The 20,494-nt window shown below is 31.7% G+C and overlaps 1 protein-coding gene and 1 long non-coding RNA gene across 7 annotated transcripts in view; one reads left to right on the forward strand and one right to left on the reverse strand.

Annotated features, from left to right (window-relative positions):
- Positions 1 to 3,923: 3,923 nt before the first annotated feature.
- On the forward strand, positions 3,924 to 6,029 carry LOC139517851 (uncharacterized). The gene is made up of 2 exons (XR_011663215.1): positions 3,924 to 4,166; positions 5,724 to 6,029. It is a non-coding gene; the product is annotated as an uncharacterized lncRNA (long non-coding RNA).
- Positions 6,030 to 10,740: 4,711 nt separating this feature from the next.
- Positions 10,741 to 20,494, reverse strand: part of LOC139517852 (dynein axonemal heavy chain 2-like) — an 89,921-nt gene continuing 80,167 nt past the window's right edge. For all 6 annotated transcript variants that reach the window (XM_071309315.1, XM_071309313.1, XM_071309314.1 and 3 more), the window contains 6 exons: positions 18,159 to 18,275; positions 17,578 to 17,727; positions 16,969 to 17,145; positions 16,323 to 16,397; positions 15,521 to 15,671; positions 10,741 to 11,922 (listed from right to left, as the gene is read on the reverse strand). In XM_071309315.1, coding sequence (XP_071165416.1) covers positions 11,768 to 11,922; positions 15,521 to 15,671; positions 16,323 to 16,397; positions 16,969 to 17,145; positions 17,578 to 17,727; positions 18,159 to 18,275 — 825 coding nt within the window. In that variant the 3' untranslated portion in view covers positions 10,741 to 11,767. The remainder of the gene's footprint in view (positions 11,923 to 15,520; positions 15,672 to 16,322; positions 16,398 to 16,968; positions 17,146 to 17,577; positions 17,728 to 18,158; positions 18,276 to 20,494) is intronic.

The following is a 20,494-nucleotide window of genomic DNA, read 5'->3' on the forward strand; positions in this document are numbered from 1 at the left end:
TGCTAATTGTGCACCCCTGCTGGCTGATTTGTTTTTGTACTCGTATGAAGCAGAATTCATTCAGAACCTTCTAAAAGACAAAAAGAAAAAGCACCTTGCGAAATTCTTTAATTTTACTTTCCGATATATTGATGATGTTCTATCACTGAATAACCCATATTTCAGTCATATATCCCAGTGAACTTGAAATTAAGGATACTACTGATACTAGAAGGACTGCTTCATACCTTGATCTTTTCCTCAATATTGACGAATACACGAAAATCTATGATTTCAACTTCCCAATTATCAATTTCCCATTTCTCAGCAGTAACATGGCCCTTCGTATGGTGTTTACATATCACAATTGAGACGTTATTCTCGTGCTTGTTCACACTATACGGACTTTATATACAGGAGTGTGCTCCTTACGCTGAAACTGCTCCAACAAAGTTATGAGGAGGACAGATTAAAATTGACACTCCGTAAATTTTATGGACACCATCACGAATTTGTGGATCCATACGATGTATCTTTGACCAAACTAGCTAAGGACATGTTTACCACATGGTAGATTGTTGTTTGCAATCAATATGTCGTCTAATCTTTTAATTACCTAACGTGACTTATTCCCGATTGTGACTGTTTTGCTGAGTGTAAATTCGCATTACTATAAGACGTGTTACGGTACTTGTCTATCCCAAATTCATGTATTTAGTTTAAATGTTTAATGTTATATTTGTAATTCTCATCGGATTTTGTCAAAGGTGTTGACTTTTTTTCTATTATATTTATGTGTTATGGTAAAGAAAATTAATCACCGCATTCATTTATTAGATTTCATTTTGTTCAACGTAATCAGTACGATATTTTACGTATGAGGTAAAAGAGGGACGAAAGATACCAAAGGGACAGTCAAACTCATAAATCTAAAACAAACTGACAACGCCATGGCTAAAAATGAAACAGAAAAACAATAGTACACATGACACAACATAGAAAACTAAAGAATAAACAACACGAACCCCACCAAAAACTAGGGGTGATCTCAGGTGCTCCGGAAGGGTAAGCAGATCCTGCTCCACATGTGGCACCCGTCGTGTTGCTTATATGATTACAAATCCGGTAAATAGTCTAATTCGGTAGGTCACATTCATGAAAGGGAGGGGGATTGTAGTTACTACGTAAGGAACATATCCGATACCATTTGTGAAACGGTTATTCCATAACGGTCAACCAACTCGTGATGGCGTCCGTAAAAGTTACGAAGGGATGATTTCAACTTCACCATTTGGAACTCTTGGTTTAATAGCTTCCTTGTGAGCAGTAACCCTCTATCAAGAAATCATGATAGTAAATGCAAGCACGGGAATATCGTATCAATTGGGAGATATATACCCCATATGCAGGTGCTACTGGAATGTTGCTACTTAGAAACGGAAAGTTCACAATTGGAAAGCTGAAATCATCTCTTTTGTCGTAAAGTTTTGTTTTTAACCGACCCTCATTGTCAATTTCTAAATGTAAGTCAAGATATGAAGCCGACATAACTGTATCTATAGTATCCTTTATCTCCAATTCGATGGGATAGATGCGTTCCACATAGTCACCAAATTTTGAATTGTTTAGTGAAAGAACGTCATCTATATAACGGAAAGTAGAGTTAAAGGATATTGCTAACTTCTTATCTTTCTTCCTAAGAAGTTCCTGCATGAAGTCAGCCTCATAATAATAAAGAAACAAGTCGGCAAGTAGAGGGGCACAGTTTGTTCCCATTGGGATGCTGACAGTCTGTTGAAAAACACGTCCTCCGAACGTTTCAAGTAAGATTCAAAACAAACCGGACATAGCTTTATAATATAGTTAATTGCTACCTCAGTTTGCTATTAATGAATATTAAAATGTGCATTGTTATTAAATGCAATATCAGTATTTTGTTCAAATATAATCTTAAATCAATCCTAATTCTATCATTCAAATGACGTCATTTTTCATTTTTTGATGATCTGTTTTACAAATTCAAATGACGTCATCATTTTTTGTCATTTTTTACAATTTTAAATATGACGTCACTTGGCGTTGAGGTTTTAACTTATTCGGATGTGTCTACATTTTGTGTTGCAAATGTCTGGTTATGTAATGTATTTCAGTTGTTTCCTGTAATTAGTTAATATTTCAGTTCTATCATGTACAGCTTTTGTTTAGTTATTTTATAAATTTACTGTTTGCAAAAGTATAAATTATTCTAAATTATAGGGATGTTCTGGTAACTAACAGAAAACCCTGGCCGTTTTTGGCACAACTTTTTTGATCTTTTGGTCCTCGATGCTGTTCGACTTTGGGCTTGTTTCGGCTTTCAAACTTTTGTATCTGGGCATCACTAGTAGATCTTGTGTGGATAAAATGCACTTCTGGCGTATTAAAATTTTCAACTTGTTGCCTTTTGTTGGCTGTGTTTCTTTGTCAATTGTATTCTTCTATTTATTTATAATGTAGTCCTGTGGTGTTGAATTGTCATTTTAATGTTATATTTCACATGGCTATAAAAGGGGAGTTTTGGCATGCCACAAAATCAGGTTCAACCCGCCATTTTTTCCTTTAAAAACGTCCTGTACCAAGTCAGGAATATGGCCATTGTTATATTATAGTTCGTTTCTGTGTGTGTTACATTTTAACGTTGCGTCGTTTGTTTTCTCTTATTTTTTTAGTGTAAATTCACATTGCGATAAGACGTGTCACGGTACTTGTCTATCCCAAATTCATGTATTTGGTTTTGATGTTATATTTGTTATTCTCGTGGGATTTTGTCTGATGCTTGGTCCGTTTCTGTGTGTGTTACATTGTAGTGTTGTGTCGTTGTTCTCCTCTTATATTTAATGCGTTTCCCTAAGTTTTAGTTTGTTACCCCGATTTTGTTTTTTGTCCATGGATTTATGAGTTTGAACAGCGGTATACTACTGTTGCCTTTATTTACCGCTCCTAAAATGCGATATTTGGATGTCTGTTTTTCTTTAACACTTCAAAAAATCTATTGTGATTGATATGCTTGTTCATAGATTCCTCACTTTGGCCAAAGTAACTAAGATAAAGGTGGACATTGCCTTAGCTATGCACCTGATCGCAGACATCCCAGACCTTCCCAATGTAGACTGGGCAGTGTGCGGAACGGGTACTAAGTTTGTCATGCATTATCTATTACATCAAATGCTAGTTTCGACTACCTTAGACATACCACTGGCGCTCGTAAGGTAAGAAGGCCAAATAAATAAAGCTTTAAGAAAAAAATTATCAAAACAATAGTACCAAATCTGGTTAAGGCCATCCCTGCCGGGGGGTAGAAGATGATTTTCAAAATCTCTTTAAAGAAAAGTGAGCTTATACCTCACAGGCCAGGGATTTAGTAGTTGAAATACTGGTTATAGTGTTGGGAAAATATAAACACCATGAAGGAAAGACATTAGTATGGTGATTTTTAATTTGAATTATGTGCTAAACAAAACTAACCAAAACGGTAATTTAACCGGCTGCATGACTGCATAATCCTTGAATAGCAAATAGCCAACGTGTAGTATATCTCCAATCGAACAGTAAAAATCTCCTTTTTACCCCTATATACTTATCTGTTTAACTTAATATGATATATGTTTAACTTTATAAGATATCTGTTTAACTTTATAAGGTATCTTTTTAACTTTAAAAGATATCTTTTTAACGTTATAAGATATTTTTTAACCTTGATAAGACATCTGTTTAACTTTATAAGATATCTCTTTAACTTTATAAGATAATCTTTTTAACTTTATAAGATATCTTTTAAACTTTATTAGATATCTTTTTAACTTTATAAGATATCTTGAAAATGGAATAAATTTAAAAACTCATTGCCATACTGAGATTCACACAGGCAGTATTTGTGTGCTGACCATAATTCACAATAAAATAAAACTGCTGCCGGGAATAAATTGACGACAATCAGTCCATGTTTTACTAACATATGTGAAACGAGCAACCAGAAAAAGTGAACTATTTTTAATATTCTATATCATGATAACATCAAACATAATTATTCTTTTATTGATAATTCATTAGTTCAATATTTTAATGATCTTTAGGCGATAACTTCTGATCTATAAAACAGGAACCAGATTCCTTTGAGGAACAAATTCTACAAGCAGCAAGATATGCAGGTAATTTTTTTTTAAATTATATTAATATGATCAACATATTTCTTTGTGATTTGAATGAGTTCACACAATATCACTAAAGGACATAAAAGCTTGAAAATATGTGTTTTACATGCGAAATGTTAGCAAAATGATAGCTTCGTATTGCTGATCTGTCCGTTGTTTATATAGCTTCGTATTGCTGATCTGTCCGTTGTTTATATTAACATTTATGTTTTGCTATTCTATATTGATAACATATGACTCAGATTATAAAGCGTTCACTTTCGTTACAGTTTTTAAATTCAGTATAAGCCACACGGTACTCCTTATAGGTTGCATTTCTGTAAATATTGACAATGCAATTTCCCATAGGAACTCCTTTTACGGCTAAAACTGTACCACTTTTACTAAGAAGTTTTGAAAAGGTCAAAATATAGGGCTGTGCGGCATATTTTCAACGGTTATATGCCCTGAACATTTCAGAGTTTAAACTAACACAAATTTTCTTAACTACCCCCAACTCGAATGAAGGGTTACCACAGATTTCAATGTAAACAATATGCACATGTATATTTACTGGTAACATTCCCAAGTTATGTCTCTATGAGATAGAACACTGAGAGCATAACTGGGAACCAGTATGTAAACATAATTAATTTTCTATGAATATTCTAGATCTCCCCAAAAGAGGCGTGGTTTGAGAAACAGCTGTATTTACAAAGTGCAACCTATATAGACTGAAGCGGATTTTTTTTTTTATTTCAACATTTTTTTATGTACATAAAATTAATGTGGTGAATTAATTATTTGTGGTATCTATAGCTGATCGCATTTCAATACTTTTTATTGTTTTTGTTGATGGCAAATAAGATTCTCAAAATCACTTTTCTTCGTTTGATTCCGTTTGTATATATGTTCTGGTAAACTTCGATTTGGAGTTATGTTGACTTTTTAATTAGAACTTTAGAAAAGAAATATTGGTTTCATCTAAATATAGTTTTTAAAATAGCATAAGTAACTTATAGCCGTCAGTGTTTTCATTCTTTTTGCAAGTTATGGCCGTTGTGTTATATTTAAAAAAAAAAGCAGCAGTCTATCGTTTGGTGAACGTTGTTTTTGCAAAAAAAATGTAAATGTTAAAGCCACCAACGAGAACCTGTTCCTTATGTCTCACCTAGATTTACTTTCGTTGTTTTTGGTAGACACCCTTGTTTGGTGTCTCAATCCGTAAAACAATTCTTACAACAATTATTGTGGCATAATCTCACAATAAAATTTAATCAATTATCTGTTAGATGTATTTAAAAATACAATATATAATAGTTTTGGAGAAAGAATAATCATATTTATAATACATAAACTGCTCTCTTATTTGGTTTAACATTATTCCTCTAAACTCTGAATATTTACCAACTGTGATTTGTACGTGTGTCAGTTATATTTTGGCAAATTGAATATTTAACACGCGCGAAGCGTTCATTGGTTCACGTTTTTCTATCCTTCATTCTCATTTTTTGATAGAAGATAACTTGCATTCGCGCATTCAGTAACTGTTATATTAGCTTCTTCTTTTTGTAGACTAAAGCATTTGCAGTTGTTCTAGTTATAGCGGTATTGGTTATAACCGCTGAAGCTAATTGCAAGAAAAAATGTGAAACCAATCTCGAGAAGTGTAAAAAAGAATGCAAAAGAAACCATCCTAATAACCATGAAAAGAAGAAAAAATGCTTCGACCGCTGTGAAAAGGAGGAGAAAAAGTGTAGAAAAAAGTGCAACAAACGTGACCTGTTTTCTGACCTCGATCTAGATCTGGAGGAATAGCAGGAAAGGATTTGACAATGCTGTCAAAATAGAAATATTATTAATAAATATATGTAAAGGCAACTGTTTTTTGTGTTGGGCCTTTTCTCCTCCTGTTTTTCATTTAATAACATTATATCCCTTCTTCTTTTGCCAGTTTCCACTAGTTGTTGTTAAAATCCTTGTTCTATTGTTCTTGTTGGATTGTTGTCTTTCTTGACAGTCATTTTAGAGCCCGATGTAGGGGGTTGACAGGGACACTGCCCGCTGTTAAGATTCTACATTTATGGCCAATTTAGTATATGAACTTAGTAAACAGTTAACAAGTAGATACAGTCTGGGGTTAAAGTTTGTTACACATCAAATACTTTATCATACATAGACCGACCGTGCAAGGGCTGTATAGCCAGTAAAGGTCGTTAAAACGTCAATTCGTTTGTCATGCCTAGCTTCATTTAATTTAAGGAAACTTTAGAAGCTTTTTCTATGATTTAGAGATGCAAAGTTTTAAAAATACATTTTCGTTTTCAGTATTTTTCTGATAGACTATTTAGTTAACATTATTTACAGACAGTCTGGGATTAAATTATTTTGACATGATAAGTAAGTAAACTTTCGTGGGTTGTTATAAACATGGACAGAGGCTTATCTCCAAGACCGAGAAATAGCATCAAAAGAAAAACTTTGATTTTTTTATTTCTGTATTTTACTGGAAAATGGACTCACTTTTAATTAAACATAACATTTTCACACTAACAGCAGCATTTCTAGGCGAGACAAGTCGTTCAGCAAAAAAGTTAAATCACAAAAAAATTGAACTCCGAGGAAAATTCAAAACGGAAAGTCGCTAATCAAATGGCAAAATCAAAACCACAAACACATCAAACGAATGGACAACAACTGTCATATTCCTGACATGGTACAGGCATTTCCTTATGTAGAAAATGGTGGCTTGAACCTGGTTTCATAGCGATAATTTAAAGGCACTGGCTACGGTTACATGGAAATGTAACAATAATAAAAATATTATTGTTACATTGGAGACTAAATGCCGGAATGCATGGTTGGATAAGGACCTGTTTAATTACGAATGTAACAATAATTATTGAGGCTACGTTACATTGCGTTATTGTTACATGAAAAAAAGCAATGTACGATGGGACTAGTAAAATGTACTAAATAATAAAAGTTGAGGACATTTATTACATACATTTATAACATACAATTTATTTATATTACTGTAATTTTTTATTTACAATGACAATTTCTACAAATCCAGTAAGTTGTTTTTAAAGTCCGACACATTTTTGATGAACGAATTTACGTCCTCCCAGATACGTGTACATACAGAATTTCTTAGTATTTTAAAAGTTACAGTTAGCAAACTTTGCTTTTGATTATCAATTTGCGTCAAGTTATAAAGCTGTATGAAATGTATGTCTTGATATTGTTTCAGTTTCGTTTAAAACGCATCCCAAGTTTTATTTTTTTCACCATAAACAAAATTGGTCCAAAGTATAATGACAGTAATAAGAGTAGGTGTGCAGTTAAATACTTTTAAAAAGTGAAACCATTGAACTATATGTTTCGCCTTTGACAGTCACACTCCTAATCTTGAGTAGTATCTTTAAGAACATCAAAACCATTAATACGTAGTAAAACTATTCAAGTTGTACACCATTTGTTGAATAATAATATTTTATTATTTATCAGTATTAAATTACAAGTATTGTTTAGTACATATGAAAGAATGAAGCAATACAACTATAGAAGATTTAAGTTTAATCAATCTAGCGTACATTGCTGTTTTTCATGTAACAATAACGTAATGTAACCGTAGCCTCAGTAATTATTGTTACATTTGTAATTAATCGGTTCCTCACCCAACTTTGCATTCCGGCAATTAGTCTCCAATGTAACAATAATATTTTTATTATTGTTACATTTCCATGTAATCGTAGCCAGTGCCTAATTTAAATTTACTTCTCACTTTTATGCGAGTCACATTAAATTTCATTATATTTACAACGATGTGTGAACAAAACAGACATACTGGGTAAAATAGTCACAATATGTGTATAGCAGTCATCATTGTGTCTCATATAGAGAAGCATTAAACAACAAAAAACATTACATTTGTATCAACAGGTCAAATTAACATGAAAGAACGATTTGAGGGTACAGCCAGTTACATGTTTTCTCAAAAAGCAACAAGGATAACAAGTAGACTGTACATAAGTGTTCAAGCCGAAGAGAACTGTAGTTAGGACTTGTCAATATGTAGGCTTTCTCCGGACACAACAAAAAGTACAACTATCAATAATAACCGCCTAGCATTACAACTTCTCGGCATTTAGGCTTTCTCTTAACATAAGAACCAGTACAAGTATGTACTTATTACGACGCAGACACATGGTGTGATGATTTATTGACATGCCGAGTTTTGCAAGAGACAACAAACTGTACAAAGACACCAGAGACAAGCAAGACTTCTTCAAACAAAAACAAACAGTACAAATATCTACAATGAGCGGAGCCGACCTTTAGTTGCGATCTGCTGTACAGGTCTCGTTAGAATACAACCATCAGCAGCTATCACCTCAAAGAAGTCTGGAGTTGACATTCTGATATGTAAACTTTTGCCAGACACAACATGGAGTACAAGTATTTATTGCAATATTTCTGAATATCAGTTTTTAATTGTACTATTTCTAGATAATTTTTTTTAATTAAGGTATTTCTTGATTTCTGGTTTGAATTACAATCTTTCTGTTTCACTGATTTTATTTGTACCCTTTAGTGGTGATTCTAATTTGTCTACTCTGATTAACTTGTTTTTTTATTGTGCTTTATTTCAAAACACTCATTTATTGATTGTTGGTTTCTAACATCCCATGGAAAACCTATAGTGCATGATCAGTTAGAGAACAAATTAACAATACATACAATAGGAATGTTTGAAGAGAATCAGTGGGATGAAAGGAGGAAATTTGTACAGCCACTGGAAAGTTAAGGGTAAATTGGATAGGAACAGCCAACAGACCATGTATGGAACCCTCATAGTTGTTGCAAGAGTTCCAAACTTGCATTCTGACCAAATGATCTTGTTAACTTATAAATCACAGACAGACATACAGACTCCCTTCTTAAGCTAAGGTTTTAGAGACAGGCAGAAAAAGATGAGAATGAGCATATTTCTATTCACCACTTATCCTTAACACCCACACATTGACAGACTATAAGTAAAAAGAACTTGAATTTATTTCTTGTTAACTGGTTGTAATAGGACTTTTTCTGGTTTACTGTAGTAATTAAAGCATTTCAGAATACTTGGTTTGTTCAAGCTTGTCTGGATACTTGTATTTGTTTTAATTGTACTGTTACTGGTATTATGGTTTTATTGAAGCTTTTCTTGATACTTGTTTTAATTGTACTATTTTTTGTTAACTGGTTTCATTAAAGCTTTTCTGGATTCTTGTTTGAATTGTACTTTTTCTGGCTTACTGGTTTCATTTAAGCTTCTCTAGATACTTGTTTAAATTGTTCTTTTTCTGGTAAACTGGTTGTAATATCACTTTTCTGGTGAACTGGTTGTAATAGCATTTTTTCTGGTTAACTGGTTTCATTGAAGCTTTTCTGGATACTTGTTTTAATTGAACTATTTCTGGTTAACTGGTTCCATTGAACTTTGTCTGGATACTTGTTTTATTGTACTTTTTTCTGGCTTACTGGTTTCATTGAAGCTTTTCTGGATACTTGTTTTAAATGTACTTTTTCTGGTTTACTTGTTTTATTGAAGCTTTTCTGGATACTTGCTTAAATTGTACTATTTCTGGTTTACTGGCTGCATTGAAGATTTTCTGGATACTTGTTTAAATGGTTCTATTTCTATTTAACTGGTTTCATTGCAGCTTTTTTTCTAGATAATTGTTTTAATAGTACTATTTCTGGTTAACTGGTTTCATTAAAGCTTTTCTGTACAATTGTTTTGATTGTATTATTTCTGGTTAACTGGTTTCATTGAATCTTTTCTGTACACTTGTTTTGATTGTATTATTTCTGGTTAACTGGTTTCATTGAATCTTTTCTGGACACTTGTTTTGATTGTATTATTTCTGGTTAACTGGTTTCATTAAAGCTTTTCTGTACACTTGTTTTGATTGTATTATTTCTGGTTAACTGGTTTCATTGAATCTTTTCTGGAGACTTGTTTTAATTGTGCTATTTCTGTTCAACTGGTTATAATTGTACCTTTCAGAGTAATTGGGTTTAATAGACAACTTTCGAGTTCGATGCATTTCCGTCAAAAACACTGGTTTTAGTGAACGTCATTTGTGTGTTTAGGGGCGTTGTCACTTCCGTTTCAATGTTGAGCGAGTGGTTGGAAAACTATAATTCTATATTGTACGAATTATTCAGCCAAATTAAATTCTCAAAATTGACAATCAGCACTGCTGTCATTAGGGAATTGTCATTAAGTACCTACAGAACAACCATTATTTCTAGTTTATCCTGTACAACGACGATCACTAAGACGCTTGATGAACGTAAATAGTGCAGGGATACAGGCGATCCCCTCTATCTGGTAAATGACGTCATAAAGGCGCGCATAATTGAAGAGTTTTTGCCAATGACGGATGAACTCGAAAGTGGTCTATTGCCTCCTTTCTGGTAAACTGGTTTCAAATGCACCAATTTAAGTTAACTGTATAATAATTTGCAGGTCACAGTATGTTCTATACACACTTGTATGTAGAAATAATAAACAAGAAAAATCTAATTAACTTCAATGATATATCTGTTCTCATATTTGTTTAATAAACCCAACAATATAAATTAATAACAACATTTTTTTCTAAATAAAAAAACAGAATCCGATAGTTTTGGATTTAAATAATATAAACGAATAAAAATATAATGTATTTTTAGTTCATAAATTATAAATAAATATCTTATTTTGGACGGAATGATTTACTTGTACCTAATTGGAAAAAAATATCACAGTGAACGGCTTGTTCAGTTAACAATAATATTCAATATGTTACTAGGAAGAGAAAGGATATATCTTGTTAATTGTTTAATTTTAAGTATATTAATTCAATGATTCTAATACTTCTTTAGCCATACATAGCCTAGGTGTCAATTTTGAAACCTCAATAGCAGGATAAAAAAGTGTATATTATTTATAGATAATTGTTTTTCTATGATATTTAATGCTCCTTTTTAAATAACTTTTATTAACCTTTAAAAAAGTTAAAATAAAAATTCAAATTTAACAGCAAAATATAGGAGTTAGTTCAAACCACATGATTGGTAAATTGTACACTCTTTTATTTTGTGGGAAATTTAACCAATGTTCTGAAATTAATCTCATATTTACTTCATAAATTTTTACTGTTTTAAAAACATATTGTTATGCAGCATTGACACTTAAGTATTAAACAAAAAGCTCAGTGGTTTTTTTCTTAAATGTGATTATTTTGAAACACAATAGATAAGATATGCAATGTGTGTGAATTTAATTTTGTTTCTTCTTAAATTGTTTCATTAAATCAACAGAGTAAAGAATATTCTTCTTGCTATAATAATCTGAAAGCACACGACAAATAAAGAGTAGGAGTTATCATATTAACATCAGACACAGCACTTCAATGCCAATATAATTTATACTTTCCAACTATAATAAATTCTTACAACTGGACAAAAACCAGTAAAACAAATCACAAAGTTAAATGCATATTCTTATTGTCAAATCATAAAAGCTAAGACATTATCAACAAGTCAGTATGTTTTCTTTTGTTCCTTCTGTCTTCATTAAGGAATTAATAGTCCAAACTCATCAATAGAGCTGTTCCTCTTTTAACCCAGTGATCAGCATTCTTTTCTCCACTCTTTAGTTCCACAGCTACAATAAACGATGCTCTGCCAGCTGCTCCGGCTCTGTTAGGGTAGTAGTAACAGGGGGCATTGTACATACCTAAAATTATACAAATAGTCAAATAACTCACATGGGTCAGGTTAGGGTAGTAGTAACAGGGGGCATTGTACATACCTAAAATTATACAAATAGTCAAATAACTCACATGGGTCAGGTTAGGGTAGTAGTAACAGGGGGCATTGTACATACCTAAAATTATACAAATAGTCAAATAACTCACATGGGTCAGGTTAGGGTAGTAGTAACAGGGGGCATTGTACATGCCTAAAATTATACAAATAGTCAATATGTTAGATACATAATTCCTATTTAGGGGTGTGGGTGATTGCTGGCAGATTTTGTTTTCTCGCAAATGTACAGAATATCATTTGTATTGATTACCATGGAAAATAATGGGATAGCAGTTTTTTTTAAGGATCTAAGAGGGTAACAATGGTGTGCAGAACTCCAATGATTTGTCATAAAATACATCAATTCACTACTAATGTTTCTACTTGCATATGAAATGACATAATTGTCATAATTGAATTTAGAATATTACTTAACTCAGATACGTCAACTTTTAAAGGTAAAACTATTCAGGATCTGGTGTTACTAGTATCCTTTCATTGTAGAAAGAGTTTATGCATTGTAAAAAGAAATAACTTGTTTTCCGTGATACTTTTTATGACATGCAAACATTGTCTATTTCTCACCTGATAGTCAAATTATAAAATATACTTCACTCTTTTGAAAACAGATACCCTGGTGAGTTGATATATACAACATTGATATGACACATGTGTTACTCGGGTTGAGATGTTCAGAATGGACTTGAAAACAAGAAAAGCTTAAATTACAATGAAAAGTTGGCACTGCAATACTTGATTGCATTCATATTTGTCTTCTATTTCATCTTTGTGAATGACAAACCTTTCATTATTGTTTTTCAATGTACATTATTTACGACAAGTATGTAAAATTCATTGAAATGGCACATGGGATACATAGATAATAGCTAGTTGTGTGAAAAAGAGAGGTCAGAATTCATTGCATGAGTATTCATATCTTTTTGGATAAAACTAAAATAATGCCAAATTTAATGACAAGGGTGTAAATGAAAGGACAAAACATTGGGTAAAACTTCAAATCCTTGTCATTAATGTATATCTTTATATCAGTGTAAAATAAGATATTGGGTAAAACTTAAAATCCTTGTCATTCATGTATATCTTTATATCAGTGTAAAATAAGATATTGGGTAAAACTTAAAATCCTTGTCATTAATGTATATCTTTATATCAGTGTAAAATAAGATATTGGGTAAAACTTAAAATCCTTGTCATTAATGTATATCTTTATATCAGTGTAAAATAAGATATTGGGTAAAACTTAAAATCCTTGTCATTAATGTATATCTTTATATCAGTGTAAAATAAGATATTGGGTAAAACTTAAAATCCTTGGCATCAATGTACAAAATGTATATCTTTATATCTGTGTAAAATAAAACTTGTGCTTTGTACTCACTAAATACCACCTTGGTTTTTTTCATTGCTCTTTCTATGATTATCAATGACACAGTACACATTAATATTTATAGTGAAAATTACAGAATTAGTCTGTAAAATGATAGCTATGGTCAATTGAATGGTCAAGTTTAAAAACAATATTTTTCATTTTGTAATGCAGATCAACGAAAAAAATAATGCCAGCAAGTGCTAATTCTAGTTCTTTGGTTTGATCTAAGCCTTGGATCAAATTCAGACCCCCCCCCCCCTCTTTCCCCTGCCTGGTAAAACGGATATGATGTACTATTGAACATACAAAGAAGAACACTAAATAACACTAATGCATGAAACACTTATACGCTTTTTTTATTTAGTTTTGTTTCAAGGTATCTTGGAGACAAGACCTTCAAATTTTCATATCTTTGTTGATGATACATGTACATAAACTGAAAATACTTCAAAAACAAATATATAAACAAGTTAAACAGTTTATATCATTAAAACTCAAATTCTTTAGGACAAACACTGCTGATCCCTTATCAAAATTAGCATGTCTTTTACACAGTATTTATCAAAAGAAACAACAACATGACAAAAATCCAACAAGAAAGTCAGTAATTCAACATCAAATTGAGAACAAATACTTACTCTTTCCTTCAGTAACATAAATAACATTAATGATTGTTGTTTGAATTATAAAGAAAGGCAAATATTTCATGCATATTCACTTAATAACGTATCAATTGAAGAAAAGATGGTGGACATACAATTTAAGACAGTCATTTGAACAAGTGGTTGTATAAGGTAGAATTTTTTCCTTTAGAATAATAAAGTTAATACATGTATAAGAATACTTTTTTTTAGAAAGCTCTTAAAACTGTTCATAATGTTAAAACAAGAGCTTTCATAAGATCATCAAGGGGTTTCAGGGTAATTGACATTTTAAGGAGGCTGTTATTTTATACAGTCGACTCTCGTTATCTCAAAGTCAGCCGGACCAGAGAATTATTCTGAGATACATATAGTTCAACGCAAACGAAAACCCGAAGTTTGACAGACCAAGGAACACAACTCTTGCTTAGCTTGGTAAAGCTAAAATAAATCTGGGTGGATATGGGAAGGGGATCGATATTCTGTTATCAGATCGATGAATTTGTATGTCATGGTCTTTCATTATTATAATAACATTATTTTTACTTATCCAATTGTTTCAGTTAAAAAAAATCCTATTGCTTTTATTCGAGAGTAATTTCCAATCGATCTTAGTGTTATTTAGGTCGTTTAAAGTTGCTAAATTTTATTCTCGGATACAAGAGATTTTTAGAAAATTCAGATTTTCTTCATTTTGTTTCATCTCACTTTTTCTTTTCAACAACAAGATTAAAGACACCGATTGAGTAGTTTTAAGGTGATCATTAACGGAGGTCTTAATCCTCATTTTATACACACCCAAGCTCATTAGTGTAAATCACGATTAATTGTTTTGTAAACATTTTAAATACTTTTTCATGAACATTAACAATGTATCACTGATTATTTATAAAAATTCTATAAAAGATAATCTCAGGTAAACACACGTGGAAATAGCATGCCATAAATCAATTACAGTGGTCAGTGACTGGAAATTTAATTACATGTGTATTGTCAGATTAACTCTTCAATCCATTTAAATGCCAGAGGTCATGTTTTGACATATGTGTATTAGTTTGAGATAAATAATGAATTTTGAATGCTTTTGTTAACCTTGGGACCATAAATTCAGTTCGACTCAACCGAAATTTCGACTCATCCAAGTTCGACTCATCAGGAGTCCAAATTCATACATTTATATGGAACAAAGTTCGGGACCACATGAAAACTACGACTCATCCGAAATTTCGAGTCAACCGAGTTCGAGAAAAAGAGAGTCAACTGTATATCTGAAATTAGAGCTTACACTCCAAATGAAAAAAATACTCAATATTTAGATGATACATTTACTATATTGACCCATTACATAGCATTTATCCACCTTCAAAAGAAAATGTATTTTTATCAATAAAAGCTTTTTGTTCTATGCTTTTTTCTAATCTAATGATTAAAAGTTAAGTATGTTAAGTTAATAAAACTACAGGAAGTGACTGACAAAAATATTTGAGAACACATACCTTTAGCAGCCTTTTTCTTATTTTCTACTGGTTTGAAATGTATTGTTGGCATCTGGCAAACCAACTCCATAGGCTTAGCTTCTACCAAACAAGAATTCTTAATATCCCAGCCTGCTCCTTGTAGGAATAAACCTTTGATGTACACACCATCCTGTCAAAATATACAGAAAAAGTATTAAGAGCAGCATGTCAAAGCAAGTATATTTTTTTTATTTTGAGACAAGATGAAGCCTCAACACTTCCTTGCTGCACTCTAGAAACTGTAGAAGGTGACAATCAATTGATAATATACAGAAAACCTGCTGATAATAAGCATCTTCGAAAATTGCCCTCATAAGCCACAATAAGTACTAACTTCAATGAAATTTAACTACATTTATTAATAATTTAAATAACAAGAATGTGTCCCAAGTACACGGATGCCCCATCCGCATAATCATTTTCTATGTTCAGTGGACCGTGAAAATGGGATAAAATCTCTAATTTGGTATTAAAATTAGAAAGATCATATCATAGGGAACATGTTTACTAAGTTTCAAGTTGATTGGACTTCAACTTCATCAAAAACTACCTTGACCAAAAACTTTAACCAAAACTTTAACCTGAAACAGGACGAAAGCCTGGAAGGGCAGATGGACGAACGGACGCACAGGCCAGATAACATAATGCCCATAAATGGGGCATAAAAATATACACAGCATTGATATTTTTGCAGCATTTTGTTATGTACTCCTTTTCAGGTTATATTTCAAGTAGTTTCAGTAAGTTTGAACAATTTTAAGTTTTGTAGTATGATACCGACCTTTGGTGGACCAACTATGTTTTCATCTCCTACAGTCATCACACTGAACTCCCAGGATAGAGTATCAATAGATACCTGAAGAAAAAAATGAGAATAAATCATCAAACATTTATATCATCATATAAAAGTTATACAATTAATGTGAAATTTAATATACCCAACAATATGTTTATCTAAAAATGTAAATATGTAGATGTTTAGCATGATCTAAATGCATTAAGTAAATGACAGCAGATGATTCATAGTTCAAACATAAACATATGGTATTTCTTTAGCCTAAAGAAGAATACTGATTATATAAACCAGAAATCGCTACAAATATTCTTCATTAAAAATTAAACAATTTCACATAAAATTAAAAACTTCAACATCGTAAAATATGTTTTCTTCCATAATATGTACTTTCAAACATTTATTTCGACAGAATAAATATTGTCAATCAAATTTTTTTTATCATCAATGAATGCTTTGTAGTTATTCTCCTAAAACTTGGTACCTAAGTGTAGGTGAGAAAGGAACACAATTGTTACATAGTTTTCAATCATCCTTTGTATAGGTGGAAGCAATCACTTTCTTACAAACATCATTTTTAAAAGATCTGTTACTGTAAGTTGGATAACCTGTAGATGAGCACTGATAATCTTACATTATTTTGTCTAGCAGATGTCTGTAGGACAGCAGTCAGGAAGCCAGTAGGGAAGGTAAAGGCAGACATCCAGAAAATAGTAGGAGGATGGGCTGTCACTGCCCACTTGGCAAGCTGTTCTACTCTGGCTACTAAATCTCTCGTCCAGGAACCTAAAGGCTTCATAGATGGGTAGGCCTGTCCAGAACAATTCAAATATCAATTACAGAAATGTATGTTAATAGTGTTAATCAGTACTAAAAATAATCCTAAAAGTTTTCATTTGCTGACAAAATACTTTTTTGATATCTTTTATATAACCAGTGGTACATTAACATTGAGAATGAAGAATTTTAAGATTTCAAAAAGAAATTGAAAACTTTGATATTTTTGAAACACATTTCAAAAATGTTTACATGATAGGTTTGTAAAATTTGGTCAAAGCCATCTGTCTTTATTGTTATTGTACATCATGTGGACGTGATGGATAGTCTAAAGAACAAACCAATGACCAGAGGTAAATCATAATGATATATGTCCTTTGTATGACAGATGTCATTTCCTATACATTACTGGTGATTCAAATGTGCAGCTTTTTTTTTAAAACTATAGTGTGTACTATATTATTACCTTCAGCCAAGTTGGAGGAACTCTGCCATCAAATATACACTGGAATATGTTCTCCAACTCCATTGTCATGACAACTAAACCTTGGATACCTTTCTCTAGATCAACCAGTCTTTCTCTAATCTCATTCATCAAGGCATTATATCTTTCAATCTGTAAACGTTTATGAAATATTAGAATAGTGTAAATGACAAATCTGTATTTGAAACAATTTACTAACAGAATTTTATTACCAAATTTTTTTTTTTCAAAGTATACTCAATTAAATAAAGAAAACCCAGGGAATATTTTTATTGGCAGTGCACAATTTCATCCCATATAAATTTGAAAGTAATTATTTGACTAGTTAACAGTATTCCAATGTTTACAGAAAACTGGTATTACAACCTGCAACTTGCCATGTAACCTTATTTTTAAATGAAACTACATATGAATTAAAAACAATTGACAAACAGAACATTGTGACAATTTGATTAACTTCTATATACAATGAATAATGTAAGGTGTCAAAAAATGACCATTTAACTACAACTTGTTCAAAGCAATACTTTTTTAAGAAATTGTACAAACTATAATGCCATTACCTCCTGTAACAGCACAACATTTAATGGGCAGGGATCCAGTGCTAAGATTTTGGCTGTTCCATCATAATCAATATTTTCGGGTATCTGTTTATAGATGTTTGCTGCAAGGTCCAGTACCTATAAAACATTTTCATATATCTGTACAAATATGCTGGCAACACTTTAAAATAAGGTCTTGTATTACATTTAATAAGTTTCATTCAGTTTACTGGTTTACTCCATTATATTTCCTAACATACTAAATTTCTAAATAAACAGCTGCGCCATGAGCGCATGATACGCCCGACGTCTTGTGTGGAAGTTTTATGCAATAATCATAAATAGTTTCTGAGGAAGTTTTAAGCAATAACCATTTATTGTTTTTGAGACACGGCGGGACATGTGAAACCCCCCCCCTGTTTTTTTTTTTTACAAATATCACTAAAATAAAATTTTGAATCAAACCAAAAAGTATACAGATCTTTAAATTAGTATAACAAAGAAGTGTGTACAGTTTCAAGCAATAATCATAAATTGTTTTTGAGATACGGCGGGACATGTAATAAAAAACCTCCCTTTTTTTACAAAATACTCAATAACTCAAAAATAAAATTTTGAGTCATCACCAAAAAGTATACAGATCTTTAGATTAATATAACAAAGAAGTGTGTAAAGTTTTAAGCAATAATCATAAATGGTTTTTGAGATACGGCACGACATGTAAAAAAAACCTCCCCCTTTTTTTAACAAACTACTCAATAACTCAAAAATGAAATTTTGAATCATCACCAAAAAGTATACAGATCTTTCGATTAATATAACAAAGAAGTGTGTAAAGTTTTAAGCAATAATCAAGAAACGTTTTTGAGATATGGTGCGACATGTGAAAAAAAACACACCCCTGTTTTAGTTACAAAGTGCCGTAACTCAAAAAGTTTAAATCTTATTTTCACCAAAAAGTATAGAGATCATTTGACCATCATAAGAAACAACTATATTAAGTTTCATGAAGTTTTAAGCAATAATCATAAATCGTTTTTGAGATACGGCACGACATGTAAAAAAACCCTCCCCCTTTTTTACAAAATACTCAATAACTCAAAAATGAAATTTTGAATCATCACCAAAAAGTATACAGATCTTTCGATTAATTTAACAAAGAAGTGTGTAAAGTTTTAAGCAATAATCATAAATCGTTTTTGAGATACGGCGTGACATGTAAAAAAACCCTCCCCCTTTTTTACAAAATACTCAAAAACTCAAAAATGAAATTTTGAATCATCACCAAAAAGTATACAGATATTAGGATTAATATAACTAAGAAGTGTGTAAAGTTTTAAGCAATAATCAAGAAACGTTTTTGAGATAAGTTGCGACATGTGAAAAAAAACACACCCCTGTTTTAGTTACAAAGTGCCGTAACTCAAAAAGTTTAAATCTTATTTTCACCAAAAAGTATACAGATCATTTGACCATCATAAGAAACAACTATATTAAGTTTCATGAAATTTGGATAAGTCGTTCTCAAGTTACGGTGCGACATGTTTACGCCGAACAGACGGACAGACGAACAGACGGACGGACAGACAGACAGACAGACGGACGGACACTGGACATTTGTATACCATAATACGTCCCGTCAAAATTTTGACGGGCGTATAAAAAAACCATCCCAATAAATGTGTACAAGTATATATACTGGATGACTACCAAGCAAAATCACATTATTTTATCATAAAAATAACATGAACATGCAAACAAAATGGTGAATAACTGTGTTTCTATAACACCTGTAAGATACTTGTGATGTTTCTGTTTCAAAAGGAAGAATTGGTGTGATCCTCTCAATACATAGACAACAACATAAACTTACCGATGGACGATCCTAGCATAAAAATTAATATAACAAGAATGTGTCCATAGTACATGGATGCCCCACTCGCAACTATCATTTTCTATGTTTAGTGGACCCTGAAATTGGGGTAAAAACTATAATTTGGCATTTAAATTAAAAAGATCATATCATAGGGAACATGTATACTAAGTTTCAAGTTGATTGGACTTCAACTTCATCAAAAACTACCGTGACCAAAAACTTAAACCTGAAATTTGCACTATCATTTTCTATGTTCAGTAAACCGTGAATTAGGGTTAAAACTCTAATTTGGCATTTAAATTAGAAAGATCATATCATAGGGAACATGTATACTAAGTTTCAGGTTGATTGGATTTCAACTTTATCAAAAACTACCTTGACCAAAAACTTTAACCTGAAATTTGCACTTTCATTTTCTATGTTCAGTGAACTCTGAAATTGGGGTTAAAACTCTAATTTGGCATTAAAATTAGAAAGATCA

Source organism: Mytilus edulis, chromosome 3, assembly GCF_963676685.1.
Source record: "Mytilus edulis chromosome 3, xbMytEdul2.2, whole genome shotgun sequence".
Lineage (NCBI taxonomy): Eukaryota > Metazoa > Mollusca > Bivalvia > Mytilida > Mytilidae > Mytilus > Mytilus edulis.